The sequence below is a fragment of the Anguilla anguilla genome, chromosome 8 (assembly GCF_013347855.1).
Source record: "Anguilla anguilla isolate fAngAng1 chromosome 8, fAngAng1.pri, whole genome shotgun sequence".
In the NCBI taxonomy this organism is placed as follows: domain Eukaryota; kingdom Metazoa; phylum Chordata; class Actinopteri; order Anguilliformes; family Anguillidae; genus Anguilla; species Anguilla anguilla.
The window spans coordinates 32162801-32190149 of record NC_049208.1 but is presented as its reverse complement, the minus strand read 5'-3'; the positions used below and the strand labels follow the sequence as shown (position 1 = coordinate 32190149).

The 27349-nt window shown below is 44.8% G+C and overlaps 1 protein-coding gene across 1 annotated transcript; it reads left to right on the top strand.

The window, feature by feature from the left end:
- Window positions 1–597: 597 nt before the first annotated feature.
- On the top strand, window positions 598–13578 carry e2f3 (E2F transcription factor 3). The gene is made up of 7 exons (XM_035431260.1): window positions 598–1157; window positions 4894–5005; window positions 6018–6237; window positions 6801–6959; window positions 7200–7314; window positions 7625–7766; window positions 9749–13578. The coding sequence occupies exons 1-7, from the start codon at window positions 882–884 to the stop codon at window positions 10036–10038; spliced, it is 1314 nt and encodes a 437-aa protein (XP_035287151.1). The 5' UTR covers window positions 598–881; the 3' UTR covers window positions 10039–13578.
- The last annotated feature ends 13771 nt before the right edge of the window (window positions 13579–27349 follow it).

Below are 27349 nucleotides of genomic sequence, written 5' to 3'. Positions count from 1 at the left end.
GCACTGTTAACTCCTATTAAACTCAATTACTGCTTTTATAAAGACTTAAATAATGCAAATAGAATATATTTCAGTCAATAAATTCTATGGAACTCATCCATTTAGGAACTTGTCAGGCTTACTACCTTTGCAGAGTGTTCAGTTCTAGAAATCCAAACCAGTCAAAAGCAATGTGAGGCTGGAACAGCCAAATTGTGACTTTAATTCAGATTGACCAGTCTACGTGATCTCCTGACTCAAATTTTCACAGCAGAATTTTAAAAACTGTTGGCACATTAACACTTGTGCTTAAGCCTGACCATATGGTTACAAAAATACAAATATATTGTAGATGTGTAATATATACTTTAAATAAACAAAATGCCATGTTCGAGGTAAATCTCAAAACAAGGGAATCCCCGTAGTTGTCCAATGACGTTTCCCGTATGCAAATAGTTCCGTTTGCGCGATCAACTTGCTCCAATGGCTTCTCTGCGCTTTCAGACGTGCACTGTGATTGGTAAATTTCTACGCATACGTCATGGCGCAGGGGCGGAGACTGATATAAGGATAACCAATAGAATCGAATATGCTAATCTCATTTGAAAACTTCGCGGGAAATATGAGTTTCGCGGGAGGGCCTTTCGCGCGTAAACCATATCCCTTCATTCATTGTCAGCTTCCTGAAGCCATTTTTTTAGCTTGCAGGACGGAGACCTGCGCTAGTTTTAAATCCATTGCATCTGCCTTTCTTTGCGACTAATATATAGCCAAACCTAAGCGATTCGGTACATAAGACGTTAGTCAGTCACATTTTGCAAGTATTTTAGATTTGAGTTAGTTTAAAAGGGAGAAAATTGGTTCCAAAGTAAAGGAGGGACAAAGCACCCGAGCCTACAACGATGAGAAAGGGGATCTCCTCTGCCCAGGCGAGAGTAATAGCAGCAGGGGTTGGGAGCTCCACTGTAGATAAAAGTACCGTTTTAACGCCGTTGTCTGGTCGCTTAACTTCTGCTTTCCCCTCTACTACATTTATACAAATCATCACTCCGCCGCCTTCTGTAACACAGGCTACTAATGGCTGTATGTCCGATCCGCCAGTGGCTAGCTTGATATACTCCACTCCCCACGGACCAACCCACGGAACAGGACAGCGACCTGCATTAGGACGTCCACCGGTAACTATTAAACAATTTGTTGTTTAGTCGTCGTAAAGAGCAATTCTAGTAGCTACTTGGGTAACAAGATGAGCTAGCAAATATAACTTATATATGCAATATTGGATTGGAAGTGGTTGACGCTAGACCGGATGGCTAGCCAAACTCAGTGGTTGCACATAATTTTTATGCAACTTCTGTGGTGTTGTGGTATGGCTAACAACTTTTCACATGTAACATAGTTGCACGTTAGCTAGGTTGCAAATGGCCTAGGGAGGCAATCGCATTAACAATGTGAAAAGTTCGTTAGCTGGCTAGCCAACTGGTTGCCAAATGTTTCCTCTTTTGAGGCTGAAATTTGCCAACTTGGCTGTGAAAACGGAATGACTAAATGCTATTTAAGCAAATATCACGTAATTGAAACGCAAGGCCCTATTCATGGATCTTGAAGAGGGGGGATGGGGAGTATAAGCTAACTTATTACCTCGATGCCTCCGAGACCTCCCCCACACGATTAGAACTGGCTGGCTAGCTGGTTAATCGTCTTACTAACGTCCATTTTTGTATTTTGTGTATACTGCTTCAAAACTATAATCGTTATTAAAATGATGCGCATAATCGTGCATGTGCTCAATGAATTAAATAGCTAGTTTGTTGGCTTTTTTCATAACTGTTGTTTACTTAACTAGGATATTAACAATACGCGACGAGACCACAGCATTGAATAACAAACGTTAGTTAAAATAAAACCAAATGTCTGACTAGATACTGGGCTCGAGCCTTGCTAGTAGCCAAGTAATCTCGCGGTCACGTACGAAAACAATTGCTTGACAATACTGTGCAATCATTTTAGCTGTAGTGGCGAAAATGAGTTTTAAAAATCCAGCCATGCACGTATTTGCTTATTTGTATTTGGTCCGATATCCAAGTCTGTGTTTGCCAGCTAGCTATTCATCATTGTCAATGTTTAGGTGGTCAGTTAACATTTGGCCCGTTTTCCTGTATGTCATGAGATGCTAACTGTTTCCTAGCTTAGCATACTAAGTTTCCCGGAATGTCACCAACGCTCATGGAGAAGATATGACAAACTAAAAATATGGAGCAGCTTAAATTTTAGCGCTCTCAGAACGGTTATTTATGGAATTTAAAGAACATATTGCCGTTAGCTACCATTTCCATTTAAAAGCTGACTTGTCGAGTGGTAGCCCTGCAGTGTCCTCTAAAGGTTTGAGCACTTTGGTTATTGTTGCAGAACCTTGTTTAACTCGTTTGCAGTTCCAACACCTTCAGTGGCTTGTCTGTCTTAATACAAGTTAATTTATGTACGCACTGACTTAGGTCTTATGGGGGAAATGGTAATTGGGACAGTAGCTTTTCACAAATTATGTAAATCACCTCATGAATTTACATTGAATACATGTAAATGTATTGGTGTAGTTTTCCTATTCAGAAGTGGTTGTTACCTGGCAACTGTTCTTGGGAAAAACAGCCCAGATTGCACAGAATTGCCCATTTGCATTCCTCTGTTAAAACAGTGGAACTGCTATGATGTGGCACAGCACACATGCTAGACAGGATTCTAAAATGGCTTCCCTGTTTTAAATCCAAGTGCTGCTGTAAAGGGCATTACCAGCATGGCTTTCTGCCCACGCTGGTGTCTTGTGTCCTGGGAGTAGTTAAGTTAGTTTGTGTGTCGAAACAGTCTGCATGAAATCCTGATCATACATTCGTAAGCAGTTATGGATGTGTATATGTATGTGTGGATTTTTATATGTTTATCATGGCACATTCCCCTTTGCGGTGTTTAATAAATTTTACTGTGAGTTGTGACACAAGGTCACAATCACAAGGTTTCTATTTGAACAACCTGTTTTGTTGCAGCATTGGTACCCTTGGAGTTAGAGCTGACTGGAAAGATATTGTGGGAAATTGGGGAAACTAGTCCTCAAAGTTCTCAAACAGTGACATTTGCTTCAAACTACACACACTGGTTATGTTTTGTATGTATTATTGACAGTGCTTGGATTCAGTTGGTTATTTGGCTTCATTCCTTTGATATCTGGGACTGCTTTTGCTATTATATAAACTTCGTATGGGTATATTGCCAGCTAGTAGGAGTATGCAGAATAGCCAGATGTGTATGAATATTATCTAATGTGTATGATATGTATAAAGAAAGACTAGACGCCGGTCACTCCATTGCAGTCTTCAGATATGTATTGCTCAACATATCAGTACCATACTTGTAACGGCCTGTTAAAAAAGGCACCCTTTGGAATGTTGCTGTGAACTATGAATGGTTCCGGTAGTCTTTACCATGGTTCATCATTGCCTGAAAGCCTTGATAATTGCTTGCATTTATCCATCTCGGTTTTTCTCATTCTTGTCTTCAAGCTTGTCAATTTTGAGTGAAATTCCTCCTCCATCCTCCCCGTATTTTAATTGGTTCAATATTACTTGCTTTATTGATACCTTCATAGTGTAACTTGTTTGGTTTGGCCTTGATTTTTACATCATTTAGGTATTTACTGGGGCTGTTGTTAATGACCTTTCTCAAGGTTGCACATACCGGTCTGTAGCCTGGATTCATATGTGCACCCCCCCTTGGTTTAGCCTTTGTCCAGACCGCAGTGGTTTTGCCTTATTTAAAAATGATAAAATGATGTAAATGTCTTGTGAAATATGAGGGGCGTTTCAGTTAGAAGCGCTGCTGCTTTGCTTCGATTGTCCTAGTTGATTTGAATGGGTGCTTTGAGTGCTGAGGTTCTCAAAGGCCGAAAGCATCAAATGCCGTTAGCATGCCTAGCTGTTAGCTTGTGGCATGTTTTGCCTTCTGAAACATACTCGCTGCATTGCTCTACATTTGCATTTGACACAAGCCTGTATTTAAAGTGCCAGCTCATGTGGGCTATATGGTGTGAGGAATTCAGTGTTTCCGTCAGTGTGAAAGTGAGGGAAAGTGAGTCCTGTTTATTCTGTGTTCAGACCTGTCAGCTCTTATCTCAGCATTGCACACTTTGTCATCTTAGCAAGTCGTAGCTGAAAGGTAGCTTGTTGGGTGCATTTGCTCCTGTCCCATGTGACTGTTCAGGACAAATCAAGTGTGCACATTGCAAGTCAGGACTGAAGTCAATTGCTTTCGTCTTTGAGACGAGCTTTCTAAGTGGTTTATCTTTGGTGTGCAGTAAGTGTGCCCAAGCTCAGCTGTCAGAATATTAACAGCGTAAAAACCTTGAGTTCCGTGTACTTGTCAACTCAAATATTACACTTCCGACACCTGCACCAACTGAATTGCCCATATCGGAGCTTAAGATAAATTGATAATGGTAGTTTAACAGTGTTTCATTTTGTTTGTGTTATTCCCAGAATAGATGGTTTCCCTGTTCACATCATGTCATTGGTACCAGTGAGGGTACATTGCCTACCTCTTAATGTGCTCCCTCATCTGGTTGGTGTCAAGGTTCTGTTTTTGAAACCTAGGAATTACTGCATCCAAACCACATTTACTGTAACTCAACATCTTGATTAATCCAGTGATGAGCGAGGATGAAGAAACACTCCTAATACATGACCGCATCAGTCTGGCCTGGTTTATTGTTAAAGGCATGGGATGGAAGAAACCTGTACTGTGGTATAGAAGACTATGCAGGCTGCTCTGTTATATCAGTATCTTGTGTATGATTCAGTGATTTGTATTTGATGTGGAATTGAAATTTTGGGGGAAAAAGATATAGCTAACCCCCTTCATCTTTTTTAGGCAAAACGGCGGCTCGAACTGGAACTGTCTGACCACCAGTACATCAGTGAATCGGCTAAGACACCCAAGCGCCGTGGCGGGGCCACAGGTCCGGGTCGCAAGAGCCCCAAAAGTAAGTGGCGGATGATGTTCTCCAGTGCTTGTTTGTAGTGTCCTTGTCAAATTTGCCTACAGAACATGCTAATGCTGTTGTATTTATCTGAAACATTTGATTCAAATTTTAGTAGCTTCAAACTATCAAGTTTTAAAAATAACTAATCCCACTTTCTGCTTAGTTTTAGTGGAAAGAGTAAAATTCGATGGATTTGTCATCGCCCAAACCTGTTGCCAATTTTTACCTTTGTCCAGCAAGGTGCCAATTTTCCCTCCCAATTTGTAATGTCCAATTAGCTCATTTTGCAACTGAAGCCACGTTTATGCTAGGCCTCCCCTGCCTATTCAGGAGAGTGTAGATAGACGGGGTTCTCTTCCAAAATGCAAGGTGTCGCCAGCCTGCTTCTTTTCACACCACAGCCAAGCTCACTTAGGGTGGAGTCAGGGGGAAGACGTTTCATATTGGGCTCTGGCATGTGGTCCATGGGCGTCCAGTCACCCACCGGGCTGTCTAGAGAGCAACGAAGCCCTTACCGACTGAACCCTTCTGTACCCTGGGCGAGGCGGTTTCTGATTGTGTGTTGAACTATAGAGCTACCAGCCACGGTCGGCAGTGTGTCACGGTCCAGTATCTATTACATTACATTACATTACAGGCATTTAGCAGACGCTCTTATCCAGAGCGACTTACACAACTTTTTACATGGCATTTTACATTGTATCCATTTATACAGCTGGATATATACTGAAGCAATTCCGGTTAAGTACCTTGCTCAAGGGTACAACGGCAGTGTCCTTACCCGGGAATCGAACCTACGACCTTTCGGTTACAAGCCCAGTTCCTTACCCACTGTGCTACACTCCGTCCTCAGTATCACATACTGTGGAGCTCATTCAGGCATCGTCATGTGGTTCCTTAACTGGAAAAGTCACCCAGTATATATAATATAGTTTGTTTTTCATGATGAACTTGTAAGTAAATTGGGTGGAGGAGCTGATGTGTTAATTCGTTGGCTTGTCTTGCGCAACAGCTCCCAAGTCCCCCTCGGAGAAGACCCGTTACGACACCTCCCTGGGTCTCCTGACCAAGAAGTTTGTCCAGCTGCTGGGCAAGTCGTCTGACGGCGTGGTTGACCTGAACCAGGCCGCAGAGGTCCTGAAGGTCCAGAAGAGACGCCTGTATGACATCACCAATGTGCTGGAGGGGGTTCGCCTCATCAAGAAGAAATCCAAAAACAACATTCAGTGGATGTAAGTATTGGCCTTTATTGTGCATGGAAAACAGTTTGCTGTACTGGCTTTATGAAGAATGTGACCTGGAATACTCCGTGCTTATTTCCCCTGCATAGAACTTATGAGAAGCTGCTTGTTGGGCTTGAAATTCCCCTTTCATCTATTTTGGAAAGATCATAATGAGGCTCCCTTGTTTTCCATGTGTAATTATTGCATGTTTTGTTTATGGTTTTAAAAAAAATTGTTGGTTCAACTCCTGACACTTTGATGCAAGTAAAGCCAAGGGGCATTTTTCTAGATTATATAAACATTTGTTAGAAATCTGTTATAAAGTTTAAGGGCATTTTGTGAATATATGGCTGGTATGTTCAGGTAACCACTTCTTAGATAAATCATGTTTGAATATCCCTTTTTTTACTTTCCTAAAATATGAATGCTGTGAATATTCATTTCTTAATTTGTTGTCATGCAGAATTGGTAAACATCAGATCAGTACCTTTCAAGAGATAGCTGGGGAGTGCTCATCTGCTTTGCTGGCAGATCAGCAGTGGATCAGTGGGTGACCTTCTCTGTGCTTGCAGGGGCTGTAAACTGACAGAAGAGGGCACCACGCTGAACCAGTGCCAGAGCCTTGGCCGGGAGGTGCTAGAGCTCACCCAGGAAGAGAGGAAGCTGGACGAGCTGATCCAGACATGCAGCAGGAACGTACGGCAGATGACTGAAGAGGCTCACAATCAGAAATATCCTTCAGTGAATGTTCAGCCCGCTAGGGGCAAAGCTTAGTTTGAAATGGGTCTTAACATGCCATAGATTGTCCTGAGAAAATATGGGTCTGTCTGAGCCTCCTGCATAAACCAGTACCTTTCAGTTTTGTGACCTGAACCAAGTCATCAAATCAAATGTTCATGTCATATCGTGGACAGGTCCACTGTGGTGTGCCATTTTCATATTTGGGACAGTGTTTCTTTAACCACCCTTACATTCGCTTACGTAACGTACGAAGACATCCGGAAGAGCCGGGGGCTGCAAGACCAGACTGTGATCGTGATCAAAGCTCCTTCAGATACAAAGCTGGAGGTCCCTGATCCTGAGGAGGTATGTGCTTGTACTACTGGCTTTCCGGGCAGCAGGGCGGAGGTATAATAGGCGGTCTGTGCTGCCGAGTCAGCGTGCGAGTGCTTTTAAAACCAGGTATTCCCTAGTGTGGCCATACACTTGAATTGGTATTGCAATCTTATCTGATGCCTTTATTGCTGTAGTGAAAGAATGGCCATTTGAATGGCATAATTTGTAAGGTTAAGACTTGTGCTGTTCGCTTGGAGTAACGATGCAAGGATAGGCATTGTGTGAAGTGTTCAGTCTAAAATTGTGGGTAAATTCTGAATGTACAATTTTGTCTTCACAGAATTTACAGGTCCATTTAACCAGCTCTAAGGGGCCCATAGACGTGTTCCTGTGTCCTGAAGAGACAGCTGCTAGCAGCCCACTGAAAAATAACGTCTTGGACGTGAATGGAAACCACTCCACGTTTGTCAAAGTCTTGCAAGGTAATGTGTCCCTTCGCATTCTCCTGTAATGTTGAAGGTATTACAAAATCCAACAAACTAATCCGATCACAAGCTGGCCTGTCCTAGAATGTTTTGAAGGCCCTGTTTCACAACTCCACTGCTTCTGCCTCACAGGTTGGCACAAAGATTATTGTGGAGTAAACCTGTTTTCCTGAGATGTTTGTTGGGTAAAAAGTGTCCCAAATAGATTTTTAGGTGTAAGATGATTCGTAGTAAGTTGACTTTGATTTATTTCTCTATTACATTGGCATGCTTTTCCCTTGTACAAGGAGTGGAAGTTCTTCAAAAGTGGAAAATCCGTACCAATAAGAAATTAACTCTGCATTTTGTTGTTGGATCTTGGCTTGTTACTGGGAAGCCTGATAAAGGAGGCTGTAGCAACTCTGGGAGGCAATACCTCTTAGTGCAGCGCTACTCAACTCCTGATCCTTTGGGCTGCGGTGTCTGTAGTTTCATGCACTACACACCATCTGATTTCACCAATGAGCTTACTTCCTGACAGTGGTGGTTGGCAGAAACCTTCCTATAAACTGATTGCGGTCTCATTGTTTGCATTCATTTTCTGTGATTAACAAGAGTGCCAACGATGTGACTAAATCATTGGCAGGTAAACACACCTTTTTCTTCACAGGTTAAGGAGATTAAATAATAAATTCATTTTAGGAAAATGAGTTTTAATCACTATGTACACGTGACAAAAAGATTTCCACTCTTAACTACTACATTTGCTTTCAGCACAGCCTTTAACCCATGTAGACCTAAGGCACCCTATAAAAACATTCTAAAACCTAAGGCATCGTTGTAAACAAACCTAAAACCTGAGGGTTTTCTGAAACTTGACAGAATTGTCAGCGTTCACTAAAACTTATTTCTCAGCCTCTGTAGCAGATAGAAACATGAAATAAAAACCATGAGAGCTTAAACATTTTGCTTTAATTGGAAATTATTGCCTTTGCCCTAATGTTCATTCACATTTTTTTAAAAAATCAATAAAACTAAAAATGTTGACAAATGTCCTTGTTTCTAGCCATATTTTCAATAAAACAAACTGACAGTGGTAGTGCAATAACTATCACAGTTTGTTCACACTCGTAACAGAAACGGGCTCACTGTTAACTTCGGGCACACTGCATTTTCTATCAGTACTTGGATGAATCCATTCTTCACCACCAGAGGGCGTAAGCCTTTAAGAAATATTCTGTGCTCTCGCTGCATTGATGTATAATCGCCTTCCCAACGTGTATTTCAACGAATCACGATGCATTTCATCGGTCACGTGTCTTGAAAACGATGAGAGCATCTAAAACGCGCTCATGCAAATGTTGCATCCGATCTTAATGGGTTAATAAATGCTAAAATATATGCCCTTCCAAGATGGTTTAAATGGGGAAATCTTTGCTGTGTATCATGCCAATGTCTTTGTCATGAAAATTCTCTGCGGGTGGGTGTGGAGAATGAAGAGGACGTCTATCCACAATTTTAAATGATGTTGATGAAATGTGTGCTGTTTTGCAATTAAAATAAAAAGGGTTTTATTTTTATTAACAATTCCTGGTGGCCTAATTCAGGAGAATGGCTGATGGTATTGAATTTTTTGTGATTCAATTGCTGTATTAATCCCCAGAAATGATTGAAGACCGATAATCAGTTTAAGAGGAAGTCTTCGGTCTCGTCAGTTCTCAGCTCACCAGCCACCACTCCTTCCTGTGCCAAGGTTGTAAAATAATTGGTGTAATCACGTGGTGTAGCGCATGGCTGGAGCAAACAACTACCGACAGGGACCTAGAGTTGAGTAGTCCTCTTAGTGGGAAGTATCTTCAAGCTACATATAGCATATGATGAGAAATGACAGTAGTTTTTCTGACAGTGACAAACTCTTCCAAACTTTCTGACGTATCCCAATGCCATATTCAATTTCTTAATTTTGTCCACCCCCCCCACCCCCCGTTTCTCTCACTCAGAATATGCTAGTGGAAGCAGTGCACCAGGGGTTCCTGACAGCACACCAGGGGTTCCTGACAGTCCGGTAGCAGTCACCACCATCTCGCCCCTCACCAGCCCCCTCACCAGCCTCCTGCTGCAGACTGAGGACCAGATCCCCTCTGCCCTGGAGGGCCCTTTCGTTAGCTTATCCTCCCACCTCCTCAGTGAGGACTACATGCTGAGCCTGGGGGACGATGAAGGCATCAGCGACCTCTTTGACACCTATGATTTGGACAAACTCCCGCTGGACGACCTATTGTGCAACTGACGGAGGAAGATGTGCGGGGCTGTCTAGCCTGGAAAGGGATTAGCCCAGCAAGAAGGATTCAGGTGGTACGGACTCCCTCTGTTCAAAGAGGGCATGCCGCTGCTCTTTCCCCTTGTATCTGGGATGGAGGGGCTTGCCTTAATCCTGCGTGCTTCGTTGTAGTGTGCGCCTGAATTAATTTAATTTTATTTCCCCCCGACCAGACGCAAGAGCATAGGTCAGGCACAAAATCCCTCCAGATTTATTGCTTGCAGGTGGTCTTTTTGCTTGGGGGCAACACATTGGAAATGACCTGTGGTGTGTTAAAAGGAGACTGTAAAACCATAAATACGCTTTTGATATATACATCTTGTGCTCATTTTGCCAGTTCTGATCGTAACCCTGGAATTTACATTGAAGGTGGTCATCAGGCTTTCTGAAGCAGACTCTTGTCTGTTGAGCATTGGATTTGATGTCAAGGAGCCCGTTTTGGCCGGGGCGTTCCTCATGGACCAATACTTGGGTAAAGTGTAGTGTCTATGTCAGTGGTAACCGACCCTGTTGCTGGAGATCTGTCATCCTGTAGGTTTTCATTTCAACTCTAATTTGGCACACCTCACTCTACTAATTAGCAGCTCAACAATATCTCTAGGTGTTTAATGAACTGTGGGTTGGAATTAACCTACAGGATGGATAAATCATCAGGAGCAGGGGTGGTTACCACTGGTCTATACAGTATGTGGCTTTGGGCAGTGGGATAACTATGGTAATAGTGCACCACAGAGGCTTGTACTTCTGCCTTGATGTGCTTATTAATTGGGAGGATGGAAAGGAGGCTCTTGTCTGCAGGTGGTTTGTAATAGTTTTAGTCTATCTGAAACTCTAATTGCATGGAATGAATACACACTTACCTTCTGATCTATACATATGGGCAGATCTTTGAACTCTAGGTTTTCTATGGTCTCCAGTAAAGAGCTGATTGGATTCAGTTCATCATGTTATCCCTGAATTAAGTTGGTAATCATGGCTGCAATGTAGTCGTCAAGCATACGAAAGTCATCTGAAAGTCCATTAGTGTGATGGTAGCCTTTTTGAAACGGACGCAGTTGAGGTGGTAGTGGGTTAATTAAAAAAACTGCCAGACACTCCTGGGGCTTATAAACCTTGTTCTGCACTAATATTGCTAAGAACAGCCTTCAAATGATTGGACACTTCCAGTTGTTGCTCGCTCATGGACGAGTCTGGACTCATCAGCCCTTTGGAGCAAAGTCCTGGGTTTTTTTTGTCGGGTAATGGCTTGATAATGCAGGATGACACACGAGGACATGGGTCAGACTATGGTTTCCATGACGTTTGAGCAGGGAGTCATCTCAAAGCTTCAGTATAAAAGCTGACGAGTCTGTGGCTGGCCGGTCTTAATCTATGCCTTGGGGGCTTCCCATTCAAGCCAAATGGTGCTCTTTCACAAGGCAATTGTGTAATAAGTTTATATAGACTCGCCTGTTTTTAGGATATATAAGGATAGTAGAGTGCATGTTGAGCTCATTGTACTCCAGAGATTCTGACCATTGCTCCTCAGATTTGAGATTGGATTCTTTGATAAATGCCGAACCTGTTCCAATAGTTACAGCCTGTTACTGCTTTCTTTCCCTTACATTTCTTAATTTAGCAACCATGTTGGGCATGTACAGTTGAAAATGCGTGCAATAACAAATTGCAGACTCCACCCTTTGCAGTGTAATGTTACTGTGGTCACCCTTTGAAGACTGGCTAACCAAGCCAATGCAGTACCCTTGGGGTAAGGGTAATAATTCAGTTTTTGTATGCTGTTAATTTGGTGGAAACACACATACTGCAAAACATCCTGTAGCAGATAGCAGCTGACTTGTGCCGTGTGGTAGTGAAGTTTGTTTCTACCTAAAATGGCGCCACAATGGAATTCCTGTCAGTTATCATAGTGAAATGAATGGCTTTACTTGTTTGTGAAAGCTCAGGACATTGGCCATGTGTTGAGCCCCTGTGGACCCCAGAGTTTTTTCAACTGTATGAAATATGGACTTGAAACGGCAGAATTTTAAGCTTGACCAGGCAAAACATGATCTGTTCTCATATCAGATTCGCCTTTGTGCTATAAAGGCGCTTTGCATTTGGGCATTTTTGGCTGTGTAGGTGTCTTAAATTCTATTAAAGCCAATAAAAAGCTGTTAAGCTTATGATAAGCTTCCGTGTATGCATAATGTGGTTTATGCATTAGTTTAGACTACCTCTGAATGTAGTATTAAGACCGTTTCTGGGAGCCGTTTTACTTTCCTGCCAATTAATGTTTTCTGTGTGCGTGTGTGAAATTTTAACACCTGTGAATGTATACTTGCTGGCTTAAAATGTATTTGTCATTTGTGTTCTGTGTTCATATAAACTGACGATTTTCAGGTTTTTCACCAGAATGCCTCATTGTTCAGCACTTCTCAATGAAAGCCCATGTTCCTGCATCCTGGTATTTTAGTGAGTGTAGTACAATACGTAATGACTGATTTCCATTTAACATTTTATCAAGTTTTTATTAAACTTGCCTCTTGTTTCTGTTAACGCCACAATTGTCAGTATCAACTAAGACGTTTATCCTTGCTGAATTCAACACAATGACAATATGTGGGTCAAAGTTTCAGTGAAGTCTACAATTAAGTCAATGCAGTGGTAGCTTAATTGAATAATTGAAGGGCTTGCTAATGGAATTAACTCTTGGAATGGCCTGCTTAATTTTTTTTAACCTTTGCATCTTGATTGTCCTGTATTATTGGCAGTCTTATTTGGATAAAGTAACACAGATTGGTTACTTTGCGTTTGGTGCGTGTTGTACTAGTCGTAATTTCTGCATTCAATATAATTTGTTATTCATTTACCCTTTTTCAATTTTTCGCACTGCAGTTTTGTAAATCCATTTTACTCCTTGATGATTAATGTTGCTCTGCAGAGTTTCCTCGTCTCCAGGAAGGCTGGTGATGATCTGGATTAGTTCTTTGTGAATTGCAGACCGTTCCTTGAGATCCTTTCTCGGTGGCTGGTTGAGAAGCGGCCAGACTTGGGCCCATTCTTCGTCGGTAAATGTCGTCGTTATGTAGTCACTAAGGTTTCAGTGCTGTACTGCCGTTAAGTTTCTCCACCAGCCTGTTGCCGTCGGAGTGCACGTTTCCATTGTTGCCAGCTAATGTCTCAGTGCTTATCAGGGAGGTTTGGCATTCGGATGTGGGGAAGGATGCATTCCAAGGTGTTACATTTGCCACACCATAAAATTGTGTGCCTAATTTGTGTCTAAGTTGGCAATAATTGTTGTACCTTTCGAGTGAGTGTTTCAGCAAGTCCATCTGAAGTACTGGCAAGTGTTAGCACAGATTAATTTAAAGTTTAGATGTTTTAGCACAGTTGAATACAAATGATTCAGGGGTTATTTAATGTGGGGTTTGTGATTGTGCGCATGAAAGTATTTGTGTGTTCAGTGACTGTTGTGAGATGTTCATTTGTTTGGGAAAATGTATGAAATTAAAATGTTTTAATAAAAAGCAAGCTTTCATTTTGTTTTACCTTAAGTAGCAATCTTAAGTTGTGCGGTTTTATCTTTCTAGGTTGGTGATTGGTTCTTTTCCAATATAATGGTTAAATCACCTGTTCTGGCCATTAAAAAGGTACTGCTATGATTTGTACCCTTCAAAAATATATTTTCTAATGAATGTGACTGCTCATATCTGTATTCCAGTTATACATCTTACTGAAGTTAAGTAGTTGTAAGGACCAACATGACCACAAGATGTCGCACTACGCACACTTAAATATTTACATGAAACGGCATCATTTCTCATTTCTTTACATCTTCATCACATTAATAATAATAGCTTTATTTGTATAGCACTTTTCAATACAGGTAACAAAGTGAGTCACAATAGTGAATACAAAACACAGAAACAAATAAAAATAAAATAAAAAAGATCACCCAATACATTACATTAATTTATAATAGAAGCTTATAATTGAAATAGGGATATATTTGGGTCTAACTATTCCTACTAAAGTTAGTAACAAATAATTTTGTACTGCTGGGTGCATTTACACACATTACCGCTATTATATTGTCAAATAAACTTTCCAGTGTCCATGCACTGTCGGGAGGCAGATTGAACAAGGGGTTCGATGAAAGCGTGTTCTTCCAACTGCCTTTGTTTCTGTGGTCAGCAGTATAGTTTGATAGTTGCTGAGCTATGCTTTACTGGCCTGTAAGAGCAGCGATCTGTGCTGAAAAGAGGAAGTTAATGCACAATTGGAAGTGTCTGGGAGAAATGCAAGGTGTGCCTTGTACAATCGGTCTTCAGCCTTTCTCTCCTGAAAAAGCTCAAGATGATTTGAATCAGACTGCTGCGGCTCTTGGCCAAACCCTGAATGCAAATGTGTGCTGTTATTAGCCTTTCACAGTGATGCAATGGAAGCTTAGAAATGTCATTGTGTGGGCGTGTCCCACTATCCACGGGTAAACGTGCTAAATGTGTTCCAGGTTTTTCTTCTTCCACCATTTCTGAGCTTTTACATTGGTATTGCAAATGGTTTGCCATTTGAATTTTGGCCCTGCCACTTTTTAGCAAAAATAATTTTAGCCTCCCCTCCCAAGTTTTACTTTTGACACATTTTTGTAAATGAAATTGTTGTAGTAGTGTAATGAGTACTGCGCCTCGTTAAATCTTAAGCTTCTCACATCCACAACAGCTGAGATAAATTTCCAGCACCTAGATGTGTTTGTGTTTATCTGCACACAAGATTCCTTGTATGAGCAGTATTTTAAAATACCACTACAGGAAGCATGTTTCAGGTTTGCTGATTCTTAAATTTGAGTGTGTGACAGGATTTCACTTGTTTGTTTTTGATATCCCTTTGGCCTGTTCTCTGTGAGGGATTAGCCTACATTGTGCAGGTTCTGGAGTGCCAAACCCTTTACTGTCTCCATAAAGTACAGGCTCTCCCTCAGACTTGTTGACTTACACAAAAAAAATACTACCAAATACATTGGACCTTCCGCATCACTTTGATTGGACTATTTCATTGAAACTGCTGCGTTTGCTTGTCATTGAGTAAAGAAACGGTTGTGCACTGTACTGAGAATGGGCCGTCCTGCCATTGGTGTTTCCTGCTGGAAGCTTTTGGGTTTTGGTCAATGATTCTGAAGGCTAGTGGTGACTGCTGTACATGCCTGACTGTGGGTGGGGTAGCTTCCCAATAGTAGGTAATTACAATGTGTTTGCATGGCAATGAGTGGCAAGAAGAATCATAGTTAAGTTCAAAACTACAATGGCAGATCTGCCCAGAATAATCAAGCTCTTCGCACGTCATAGCGCATCAAAACAAAGGGTGAATTGAACTACTTTGTTTCCGTAATGATTGGTGTTCAGTGCATTTTTCCACTGCTGAACAGAGGGGAAAAACAGCTGTCCTTTCATTCTTAGGGTAAGAGCAGCTATGTATACCCCTCTGAATTGACAGCAGCACTAAAGTGTTTTCTGTGCTTAGTTCTCACCCATCCCTCGGTTTGGCTGTGTTCTGCTGCATTGTGGTTTCTCCGTGCCACCTGATTGAGCGCAAAGACTCGCCAATCAATAAAGATCAGGCTGGTGTAAAATGCTTTACAGTCCAATGGATGTTTTTCAACCGTGCTTTCTCTCAGCGGGAGAAAAAACATGCTTTAAGGGGAAATTGTAGCATGTGAATGTAGGCACTGTAGCGAAAAAGGAACTGCTGCTCCACGGGTGTCAGTTCGGCATAGCGGTTGGGCGACTGGTATTGTTCATGGAGGATTTCAGTTCTTGGTTTGGCGTTGCCGTTGCACCCCTTTAGTGGGAAATTAAAAAAAAAAACTGCTCCTGAACCACTTCAGCAAATATCCCGCTATCTAAATGTGAATCGACTCCACCACCCTGGATGAAAATGTCTAGATAAAAAAAAATGTATATAATGCACGGTTATGGGTGCAAAGCACGAACCACTGCAGCTCTGTTCATCTTGTTTCCTGTGTGATGACGAATGACAAACTAGAGGTGCAGATGTGTTGCAGCTAGGTGATTGGCTCTTGATGTTCAAGTATTTCTCCCCCATTTGCAAGGATGCAGGTTTTTTTTAAAATCATCTTATGCACATCCAACCGATAGAATGGCACATGACAGAGGTCAGTGTTGCCCCTGAGGTTATACTCATGATGGAAAAGAGACTTCTTGAGCCCTGATATGGGTGGAGCTTGCGTCTTATGAGCGGTGATTCAAGCCTGCCGTAGTAAAGAGCACAGGTTCCGCCTGTGTGAACTAGCCATTGACAGCACGTGGTAGATCAATGTGTTGTGACAGCAGTGCTTAAATCTGTGCCTTGAGGCGTGCAGTACTGGTGGTTTTCATTCTCGTCAGGGACTGATTTGGGCCTGGGACACCACATGTATACATCCACTGGCATTCTGGTGGCATTAATCTACTGTCAAAGAAAACCAACAGTGACACTGGCCCTGATTTCCAGAGGTTCACAGTTGAGTATCTCAGCCTTATGCAGTTCAGGAAGCCTCAATCTTATGTTGCTCCTAGCGGTAGGAGTGGTGTTCCTGGTCTGTTTTGATATGGCTGTCAAGTATGTCCAGGATGTGGAGATTAGCAATATTATGTTCATAGAATGACTAGAAATGGAATGTTCAGCGTTCAGTGTTCATAGACTGCTCCAGTCTCTCCCAGGTGAGCTTTCACCTCATAGCCAACAGGTGGCAGTGTGGAACCACTCGGGGAGCTGGGAATCGGTCTGGTTCCACAAGGAATCTTTCCCTGATAATCTGGCTCACCCACGTTGCTGGATGTTAGACCCGAGCTTATGAAAGCACTTGGTAAGCAGCGGGTAATTTTATCACTACTGATTTTAGTTTCCTTTGTGCAAAGGGGTGTGGGTAATGTTTGGACCATGACAAACTAGATTTGTGGTGTAAAATACACTGAGATAAGAATCTTAATGCATGCATGTACAGCTGGCGTTTAGATAAGGCATATTTGTTTTGGTTCATATGAGGAAGGCTTCACAGGTGGGCTAAAGTCTCACACTTGTTGACGTCTGATGGAAGCTATTGTTGGTTATTCTGTCTGATTTATGAATGGTGACATGCCACAGGGACTGTGCATTAAAATAATATTCTTTATTTGTAATTTACAAACGAATGTCTCATTAGTTAAGCGCCATTAATCAGTGGATCTCTTTTCTGGGGAATTTCATCTTCCACTTCTTTGTCTGAAAAAATCTAGCATGGATGAGTGTTGTCATTGTATTTCCACTGTCTACCTATAGGTGGCACTGTTGACCCAAAATAAAGGCCAGAATACAGTTTAACCTAATTCCCTACTTTGCTAGCCTGGCGTAAAGTTCATAGGAAGTCATTGGCTTATTATGGATTTTGTATTCATTTTTCATAACAGGCATGCTGTGCATCTGATTTGTAAGAAATAATGTTTGCTGTTGGTAAACATGAAGCCGAAGCAGACTTTTTCCTTTCTGGATACTGGAAATATTAGAAGCAATTAGAAGAAATTGCCTGGGATTTGTTTTCAGTTTACAGCTTTTCTGCTTCGCCTAATATTGAAATGCAGCAAATAAAATTATTTCTGGGTATTTCATAATTTATACCAAACCGCTGTTTGCACGCACAGTCACATTTTGACGCTCGATTAGCTGCTGGGCTAATACTTTAGGGTAGCGATGAAAAATGACTCCGTTAGTAGCACGTGGTCTGAGCGTGGCACTCCGAGCGCACGTGCGCATGTGTGTGCACACCTTGCGTACGCTGCGGCTCATTCATAAAAACCCGACGGTTTTCGGACGGAGCTGAGTGGCTGGGTGCCGACGACGCAAGCGCTGCACGGGGCGCGGCGCAGCCAATGAGGAGAGAGGCAGCTCCCTCTCCCTCGCCCTGCCTCAGCCCCGGGTGCAGCGCGTGCTGCGTCTCGCAGTTTACAGCGGCGGGCAGAGCGCTCGCCGCTCCTCCGCCGCCTCGTCTTTGTCTCCTCGCAGGAAGCGAGGGAGCGTTAAACGCCGGGGACGGAGCGAGCGAGAGGGAGAACGCGAGAGGGCGAAGAGATGTCTGATCTGAAGTGACGCAGGGGGGGAGGGAGGAGCGTTAAAAGGAGGGGACGGACGGCGGGTAAAGGCGGTGGACGCCGAGCCGGGCGAATCGCGGCGCCGAGTCGAGGCTTCCTTCCTTCGCTCGCTCGCTCGACGGAACGGACGCGGCGGCGGAGACGCCGGCGAGCTCAGGCAGGGGGAGAGTCCGTCTGGAGAACGCTAACCTGGATCGCCGTGTCCACATGCCAGAAGTTCTAGAGCGGTCTCCGTATGCAGGCATTCTGCCCACTGCATTAAAAAAATATTTTAAAAACAATCCCTTTGGATGTGGAGCAAGGAGCGTTTCATCAGTGACTACTGTAGCATCATGTGTTCGCTCCTGTCTTTCAGGAGGGTTGTAGAAATGCATCAGTGAATATCAAAGGGCCTCTGTGACCCCTGTGGATATAGTTTCCTTCCCAGTATCACCTGTTTCTTAGTAGTTCCGTTGCATTTTAAGAAAAAAAAATGGTGCCAAAGGCACTTTTTTAAAAGTCATGAGTCCAATTCACAGAAAGCCGAAAAGGGCTGAGGTGGGTGTGACACAAGGCATCATGAGATCTGACTTGGAAAGGGCCAGCCTTTAGCAAGTAATGGGTTCAGTTTCTTTCTGTTATCTTTTTAGGAAATAATCCCTTTACTGCTTTGAAAGAAAGTCCACTGAAACTGACATTTTAAAGTTATCGCCGTTAGTAGCACGTTATTCATTTTATATTTGACACCACTGCCTTACAATTATGGCTTGTGAGATTTGAATTCATCATTCTCATTTTGATCTCCAAAATGACAGGTTTTATTTGACAGCAACACTGCTCGCTTCTTGCTGAAAACGACTACAGAAACTTTCCCCGTCTGAAACGGATGCTATAGAAAACAGAATGTTGTCTCGCTGAGCCTCATTATTCTGAAAATGTTCAGTGTCAGCAGAATTTAAAGTTTAGAAAATATTCTGGTGTTAGAGTTGGTGTCCCAAGAGTGGAGCCTAGTTAATTATTCATACAGATGAGCTCCGAGGTCCTTATAGAATAACTCAAATGTGTGCGTTTAATGTCTTGACTTTTTTGAGTGAGTTGACTCTTTAAAAAATGGGGGATTGGGGTAGTCTGACTGTGATGCCAGGGGCTGCCACTAGGGGCCAACGTGTCGCTCAGTTCAAAAACAAGAGACCTGGAAGACGGAGGGCAGATTTCTGAAGTGTGCACGAATGGTTCTCCGGAATGATCTGGGTTCAAATCCCAGGAGCCATCCCCTGGAGCAACCCCTTGGTTTTCTTAGTCTTAAGACCCCAGCTGTGTTAATGTCATCTGGAATGTCTGGATTAATGTGGATCCCCCTCCATGATGGCATAAAGGAAAGAATAAATAATGGCTTTTGCCAGCAGCTGGGAGTGAATTTTCTGGTGTTGTACTCTGATTCTCACCCGTTCACGACAATTTTGCCAACATATCTGTCCATACATTTTCCCCACCCACCTATTTTACCTATCCATCCTGGCTTTCTCTCCTGGCTCCTCCCCCATGATTTTAGAGTACGGTCACTTGGCCAGGTGAGTCGAATGTGTCTTAAAAGCATACCGCTAGGGTGAGTGCAGTCGTCTAATTAACTTTAGGTTAATGACTTCCGCGCTGAGGCCCATTTGCCCTGCTCCAGGTGGGGTGAATGAAAGCGCCTTAACAGGACAGCCGAGTCTCTCTGGTGGAGTTCATGTTCATGCTCGTCTGCCCCGTCTGATATCCGGGTCTGCATGCGATGGCTGTTTTCTGGGTGGTCCCCCACCCCCTCCTTCCCCAATTTCCAGGCTCCGAAGGGGGATGAGACTGTCTGTGTTATGTCAATGTGAAGTTAAGCTGTAAATCTCAGCTGCGACTACCCTAAAAAAATCTTCATGGAGCACCCGTTGACTCTCCCCCAAGTAAATATGTTTTAGTTTTTGGGTGCTCGTTAGATTTTTATTTATTTGCTCTAGTTTCCGGGTTCTTTGACTTTATGTAGGGCTTTGTTTTATAGTCCTTACATCAAGTGGAAGACTGATCTGGAAATTTACAGCTTTGCATCTTGCATCTTGAAATCTGCTCGTAAACATCTGCTGTCATTATTTCACAGATTCCTGTTGACTGACGTTTGTTTTCCAACAATTTAATAACGTTATTGCTTATTCACAGCTTTTTCAGCTCATTAATTCCCTTTTAAGCTTTGTATATATAGTAGTTGATTAGGTTTTCTATAGCTCTGTGCACCTTGAGAGCGCTTTGGTCTTTTCCATGCAGGCACCTCTGTAGCTGGATGCTGGTTACAATAAGGCCATTGAGTTCGCCCCCCGCCTTGCTTTCCCTCCTTCCACTGCTGTCACTCATAACGACCTTTGACCTCTGTTTAATAACTGGAGTGGTGGAGACGGAGCGTGTGGCGAGGGAAGCCGGGATCGATTTATTTCCTGGCTCTCTGCTGAGGGGAAAGGAAGGGGGATTGGATCCTTAAATTCCACTATCGCCTTGACTGATGTGCGATGTAAAATGTCAGCTATGCTTATCGCTGCAGATAAGGGTAGCTGCCAAGCGGGTGACCGAGAGCAGGGGCGGAATAAGGGGCAGGAAGTGAGCTCATGAGACGCTCGGTATGGGTAACGATGCTTATTGTGAACACGGTCAAAGAAGTGTTGCAATGCAGTGGTGCTGGCAAACTAATACAACACAGGCTGTCGATGCTTTTGATTGGGGGCTTCGATTATTGCCAGAACTCAAGCAGGAATCAAGCCCCTTCAAGGGCTTTCCCTAGCCTTTTGAGAGCTGGAGAAAGCCCTTGACCCAGTCTCAAATGAGGTATTGTGACATGAAATTCAATTAAAAGTAATTAAATTTGCAGTGGGCCACTCAAGTATTCCTTAGCCTGGGAGGAAATTACACACAAGCAAATCATGCAAACATTGTATTTTCATTTGTAAAATCCTATAGTTCAATATATCGATCACACATTCATTTGGCTAGTGGTTTCCTTAAGAGAGGGGTCTTCAGGTCTTTATGCTATTGCATGTCTTCAAAATCATGTTTTTTGTGTGCTTTTTTGTGCCAAGGTTTGATATGAACAGAATTACATTCCTTAGCCTTACAGGCTAAAATGCATGAGCTGGTATCATTTTTATTTTTATTTTTGCCCCTAGCTACCCCCTGCTACTTCTCCAAAAATCCCTACAGAATGGAAAAGAAAACCTTTTTGTCCTTATCAAGGAGAGTGCATTTCCTCTTTCTTTCACTTGAAGCCTTCCACTGGGTTCACGTGTGCTTTGCCCTTTAGCAGTACGGCATCCTATCCCTTATTCCTTTTCATCCTCGGGGTAGGTGATTGAACCGCCATTTTGGGATCTCTGACATGGCAAAGGGGCTCTGGAGGAGTCGGCCATTTATTAGCTGTCTGACCCTTAGCCTTTCTGATCCGTCTTCTGCAGGGCTGCTCCGTTCCATTTTACCACCAGCGCCGAGATCAGGACTTCCTCTGGAGTACATCTTTCACCTCTGTGTGAAACTTCGCCGACCTTAAAATCTGCCCTTTTTACCGTGCGGAGAGAGGCCCGCGTGACTTCCCTCCTCACGCTGAGTTACCCGGCGTGTTGAATCGCGGGCGATTTGTTTGCGGTGTCCGTATTCGCCCTGACCTTATCAGCAAATTAGCGCTGCCATTACTTTATCTGGTGTCTGCTTTACCCCAGTGTGGATCAAACCGTAATGGCCGTGCGAGGCATCTGCTGTTTAAATAGTGCGATACGGGGACAGCAAACAGCGAAAAGGTCACCGTCGGCCGTCTCCCAGCTCCCTGCCTTTTTAAGCGGTGGAAAGCGCCGTGGCCCGGGCACGTGCCCGCGTCCTGCGGCACCGGGCTTCCTCGTTCAGAAGGTCATTAGGGATAAATGGGACTCTTCCTGGCTAGCCTCCCCCCCCCCCCCCCCCGCTTCGGCGGGTTGCCGGGATGCGGGGGCCACCTCCTGGGGCTGTCAGCGCAGGAGCCCCATCTCACCTGTCAGCGTGCGCGGTGGGCTTCACTCAGCATCACTCTCCCTGCACACCACAGCGGGACGCCAGTGAGTGCAGCCTGGACCCGGGCTCTCACCACACGCACATGCACACACACACACAGACACAGACACAGACACAGACCCACGCGCACATGCACAGACAGAAACACGCACACATGCACACGCGCACATGCGCACACACGCGCGCACATGCACACACAGAGACACGCACACATGCGCACACACACAGGCACGCATGCACACACACATGCACACATGCACACACAGAAAGACGCACACACACACACACACACATATGCAGACCCACACACACACTCAAAGAAATGCATGCACACACGCGCACACACACAGAAAGACACACACACACACACACAAGACACAGGTATACAAGCACACCCGCATGCACCACACACACACACAGAAAGACACACTCACACAGAAAGACAGAAATACACACACACACACACACAGAAAGACAGAAAAAAAGACACAGACACGTGCACATGTGCGCACACACAGGCACACTGGAGGACTCTCACCCCTCTTTCCTTCCTTTATCCTCCCCACTCCCCTTTTCCCCACCCTGTACTCTTCCCCCAGTCAGCCTTTGCTCTGGACAGCTGAACCCTTTCCCTTTCTCCTGTATTCTCTCACACACTTTCCCTTTGACTTAATTCAGCTGTAAGGGAGGTGTGATCAGGATTTCTTTTATAAATTCTATTTCTGCTCTTAAGTTTATGGATAGCCAGTGGCTTTTTACCTGGTAGTAATTCATCCTCAAATAGATTTTCAGATTCTGAAACTATAGGTGGGAAAAACTTAACACAAGCCTAATCTGAGAAACAGCACAAACTAAGCTTGAAACCCCCTGCGTCCTAAGACATTCACAGCTTCAGAATTACCCCCATCACTGTCTGCCCTTCAAACTCAGTCTGCATTCTTTGCCTGGTGAAATGGTGACTGTGGTATGATGTCATTCTGACGGGCCGTGCCAGTGACCTTGAGCGGGTTGGAGCCCAAATATGAGGAGTCTGTTTACTCAGCACCTGATTCAGTTATTGTGACTGTAAACGGTCCACAAGTAGAGAAGGTACTGCTCACATCCTAAAACACAGTATTTAGCCGACTGTGTGCGTCATTTAAACAGGACGGCACGTTCCTTTTTATTTTCATATTGGCCTTCATTAGGGCTGTCCCATGTTCCAGAGGACTGGATGTGTTGTGAGTGTCTGACTCAAAGCTTTTGGCGTAGCGTTCCTTTACTTGCATCTTTTTGCGCCTCTCCTCTCCCGTCTCTCTCACGCCTACGTCGGAGCGGGCCATCGGCGGCGACTGTTTTCGTTTCTGAACCAAAATGGCCTTTCTGCGCGGGGCTGTGTCAGAATTCCTGCGCGAGTCAGCAGCAATATTATCTTTAGCAATGCATTCTGGTACCAACCGCCCAAACCCCCCCCACCCGCCTCCACCCACTGCTGTTTAATTAAAGGTCAATGGAAGATGTCAGGCCATTGGGATATTTCTGTCTGTTCTATCTGGGTGTCTCATAACAAGCGAGGACTGTGTGTCTTGTGTGAGAAACAGACCTGTTAATTCCAGTCTGTGAACAGAGCAGAGCAGCACGGTGTGTGCGGTACCGATCCCAGCTGTACGCGTGAGGTAATGAGCGCATCCTCTTTATCTGAGCGAGGGAGGCCCCCTCTGGTGGACCTGATTTTACCTCGCTGTGATGTGGGGGGCGGGGGGGGGGGGGGGGGGGGGCGGGGGGAGGTGGGGCGAACGTCTGCCAGCGTGAGGCCATTCTGGGCCGCCGCCCCTGTCCTGAGCCAACCGCGGGGGCGCCGCTGCCCTCCGAGCCCGAGGGGCTATTTGCATTTCAAAGCGGGGACCAGCGCTTCAAAGGCCGCGTTGGCTGATCCCGAATCCGCCGCCGCCGCCGCTGCGTAACGACCCGCTCTCCCCCCACGGGCTGCCATGGTAATTAGGCGCCCTCGCGCGCACGCGGACTCTCTCCTCGCCTTAGCGGCTCTCCTCGCTGACCCTCTCCCCCGCCGTGACCCGGCTGAACCCCAGACGCCGCGAGCACGCCGTGGCCCTCTCGCTGGGGGGAGGAGCTGTATGTCGTCCGTCTGTGGAAAGGGCCCATTGTTTGACGTGCGGCCGATTTCCCGTGGCCTTGACCTCCTGCGCTGGGTTCTGGCCATGGGGGAAAGAATACCCTTTTTCCAGCCCAGAGGAAAGGCGAAACATTCCGTGCACGGGCAGGCTTTTCTCTGGACATAACCAGACCCAGTATTCAAGTCCGTTTCTAGAAACTTCCGACACTACAGTTCACCCTCCATTACGTTACAATTTGCTTAGCAGGCGCCCTCATTGAGTGCAACTTCAAATGACCGACGTTTATATATTATTCAGCTGCACTGCGGTGTGCTGGGGCAATTCAGGTCAGGTACCTCTCACCCAGGGCCACCAGCTGTCACCCCAAGCCTCCGGGTCACACGAGTCCGGCTCGGCCCCTCGTCTGCGGATCGCGGTTACCCTCCACCCGTGCGGGCCCTTCCCAGATCCCGCCTTCGGCCCTCTGCCTCCGAGAACACAAATACACCGACTGCACGCTCAGTCCTCAAACTGGAACAAAGTCTTCTGAAAACACTGCAGCGCTCGCAGACAGTATCACTTACAGCACGCAAGAAAACATATTCCAACTGTTTCTCGTTGGTGCTTGTTTTCCGAGCCCTTGGCACCGGCACTCCGCATGACAGAATATGATATTCTTTGGGACATGTGGTGTGTGGGGGCTTGGAACGGCACAATGTGTTGGCGATTCCAAAGTAAACACGGTATAGTGATAGAATGTCTGCTCCGCGACGCGGATCCGCGTTTGCGTGTTTGCGCCGAATGTCACACTTTGTCTCTCGTTTGTAAAAGCCTTGCAGCCGGCGTTTCAACCGACCAGCGGGGCGTCTGAAGTGTCGGGTTTTTTTTTTTTTGTTTTTTTGCATGAAAGCTGAGCCCACTGAGCACCTGCTCCCGGGTGAAGTTATGAAGCTGACCCGGCCAACGGTCCGGCCCGGTCCATTCTGACTCCAGACTAGCTTCTTACGCATTGTTTGTTCTGAGGGCAGCGACACTGTTCCATAATCAGTTAAAAAGCGCTATCCCCCCCCGGAGAGCTTATTCATAGTAAAATGAGGAGAGAGTGCGGAAACCGCCAACTTGCCCTCTGTTCAGAGATTGAGCGCTTGTGTATGTACCCATGCTCTGCCCTGGTTTCAGCCTCCCAAATCTCCACCCCCCTCCCCCCCCCCAGCATTATGGGAATAAGAACAATCAAAGGCTTGCTTGACTGGGCTATGGGCGTTTGCTCAGGGTGTTGCCTTGTGTGTGAACACCAGGTCAGCACGATCTCATGCACCTCTATTGCTACAACCAGGCTCTTAATCAGGTCCGTCTGTGCACCAGATTGCGCTCCTGTTTACTTACAACTGCACTTTCTAAGAGCTCTTTATTTTCTAGTCCTAGTTCTAATTCCAATGTTTTCTTTGCTTCCAATTGCAATTGTTGTTACCTGGCCGTGCCGTCGAGAGAGAAAAAAAAAACGTATCTCTTTCTGAGCGAGCCGCGTTCATGTCTCTGCGTGCCGTTTTTGGGAATCGTGCTTGCACCTGGACTTTGTATTTCTGAATTGCGTCCATGTGACTGAGTGTTTGGGGATTTGAGGCCCTTTATGCAGAAATAAATGCAGCACTGGGCATTTGCATGCGATTTCCCTGTGGCCCTGAAGGGCTGTTTGAAATGCCAAGAGGCTAAATTAACTAGTTCTCAGTTTTGCGCCATTTGCATCTCATTTGCATAGGAGGTGCTTGACTAAGGACGGTGGGGTTAGACAACCTTAATTGCTTCCATTCTCATGAAGAGAGAAAGCAGCTTCCGATCGCCATTTCTGATCCAAAAAACACTCGAGTACGTATGGAAATTTTATTTTTTTGTGGTGATGATTTATGTTCGTTTGTCGGAATGCGTCTGTGGCGTGCACTGCTAGTCTCGCTCTGTGGAAAGTAGCAGGGCAAAGCTAAAATGAAGGCATTTATAAATATGTGAGGGTCAAGGAAAGGTGTTGTGAGGGTACTGCTTGCTTTGTTGCCTTAGCCTTCCTCAGCAACCTTCTCTGCTGCTGGGCGGGTGGGGGGTGGGGTTGTTGGCCCCTGCCTTTTGAGGTGTCATCGGGGTGGTGTTGTTCAGCCACATGTTCTGATTGGCAGGCAGGGGGCCATTACCATACAACTATGTAGAACCAGTTTGCCCCAGACTCATGGACGTTCTTTCATATTTAACAAGTGTTTTGTGTTTCAAATGCGATTAATCTCTAATTGTGGGTGGTCACAACAATGAATCATCTGGAATGCCTATATGGGTCATATTGCTTAATAAAAATTGGTCACTTCCACAACTGAGAATTTCATTCTTTTTTTTACTTGCTAATGTAAACCTGGACCCAAGGTTATGTGGTACAGCACAATTGATTTCCCCTTTGCCAGTAGCTGTAGCTAGCATAAGGCATCATACAATGTTTTAAATTCCTGCTCTTCAGAAGAAAAAGTTTTTATCATGCATCTGTCCTCAGCTTTATTTTCACCTGTTTGGAATACCTCAGCCCCAGTGGTAAAATGGTGTTCCATCTGTATTCAAAGTTTTACTGGAACTGAGAGCTGCCTTGCATTGATTTTTTTCTTCTTCTCCATTTGCTCCTAATGGAAACTTCACAGCATCTGAGGGATTTTTCAGCCTGGCTGACCAGTGTCTTCTGTTGGCAGGAGAAGCTGTCACACCAGTGTCACTATGGTGAGAGTTTAGCTACGGGGGTGCTGGTCTCCAGCTACAGTGTGAGTCCAAGTGACAGAACATTTTTGCGAGTTGTGACTCAGCGGTCTTGTTGCTTGGGTACGCCGGGTATCAGATTTAGGAGGCGGGACCTTGTTTAGAGGCTCAGGCAGACTGAGTGTGAGACTCAGCAGGTGCGCTTATGCGTGTGTGTACAGTTGGGGTGTGCCCCTTGTCTCTCCTCAAAGCCCAACCATCATCTCCACACACACACACACACACACACACACACACAAAGGCAAACTCTCACAGCGTCCCGTTGGTCGCCAGGTG

Coding starts and splice junctions, on each gene's coding strand:
- e2f3 (XM_035431260.1), top strand. CDS start 882: ATGAGAAAGGGGATCTCCTCTGCCCAGGCGAGAGTAATAGCAGCAGGG. Junction 1,158..4,893: donor CTGCATTAGGACGTCCACCG/GTAACTATTAAA, acceptor CATCTTTTTTAG/GCAAAACGGCGGCTCGAACT. Junction 5,006..6,017: donor GGGTCGCAAGAGCCCCAAAA/GTAAGTGGCGGA, acceptor CTTGCGCAACAG/CTCCCAAGTCCCCCTCGGAG.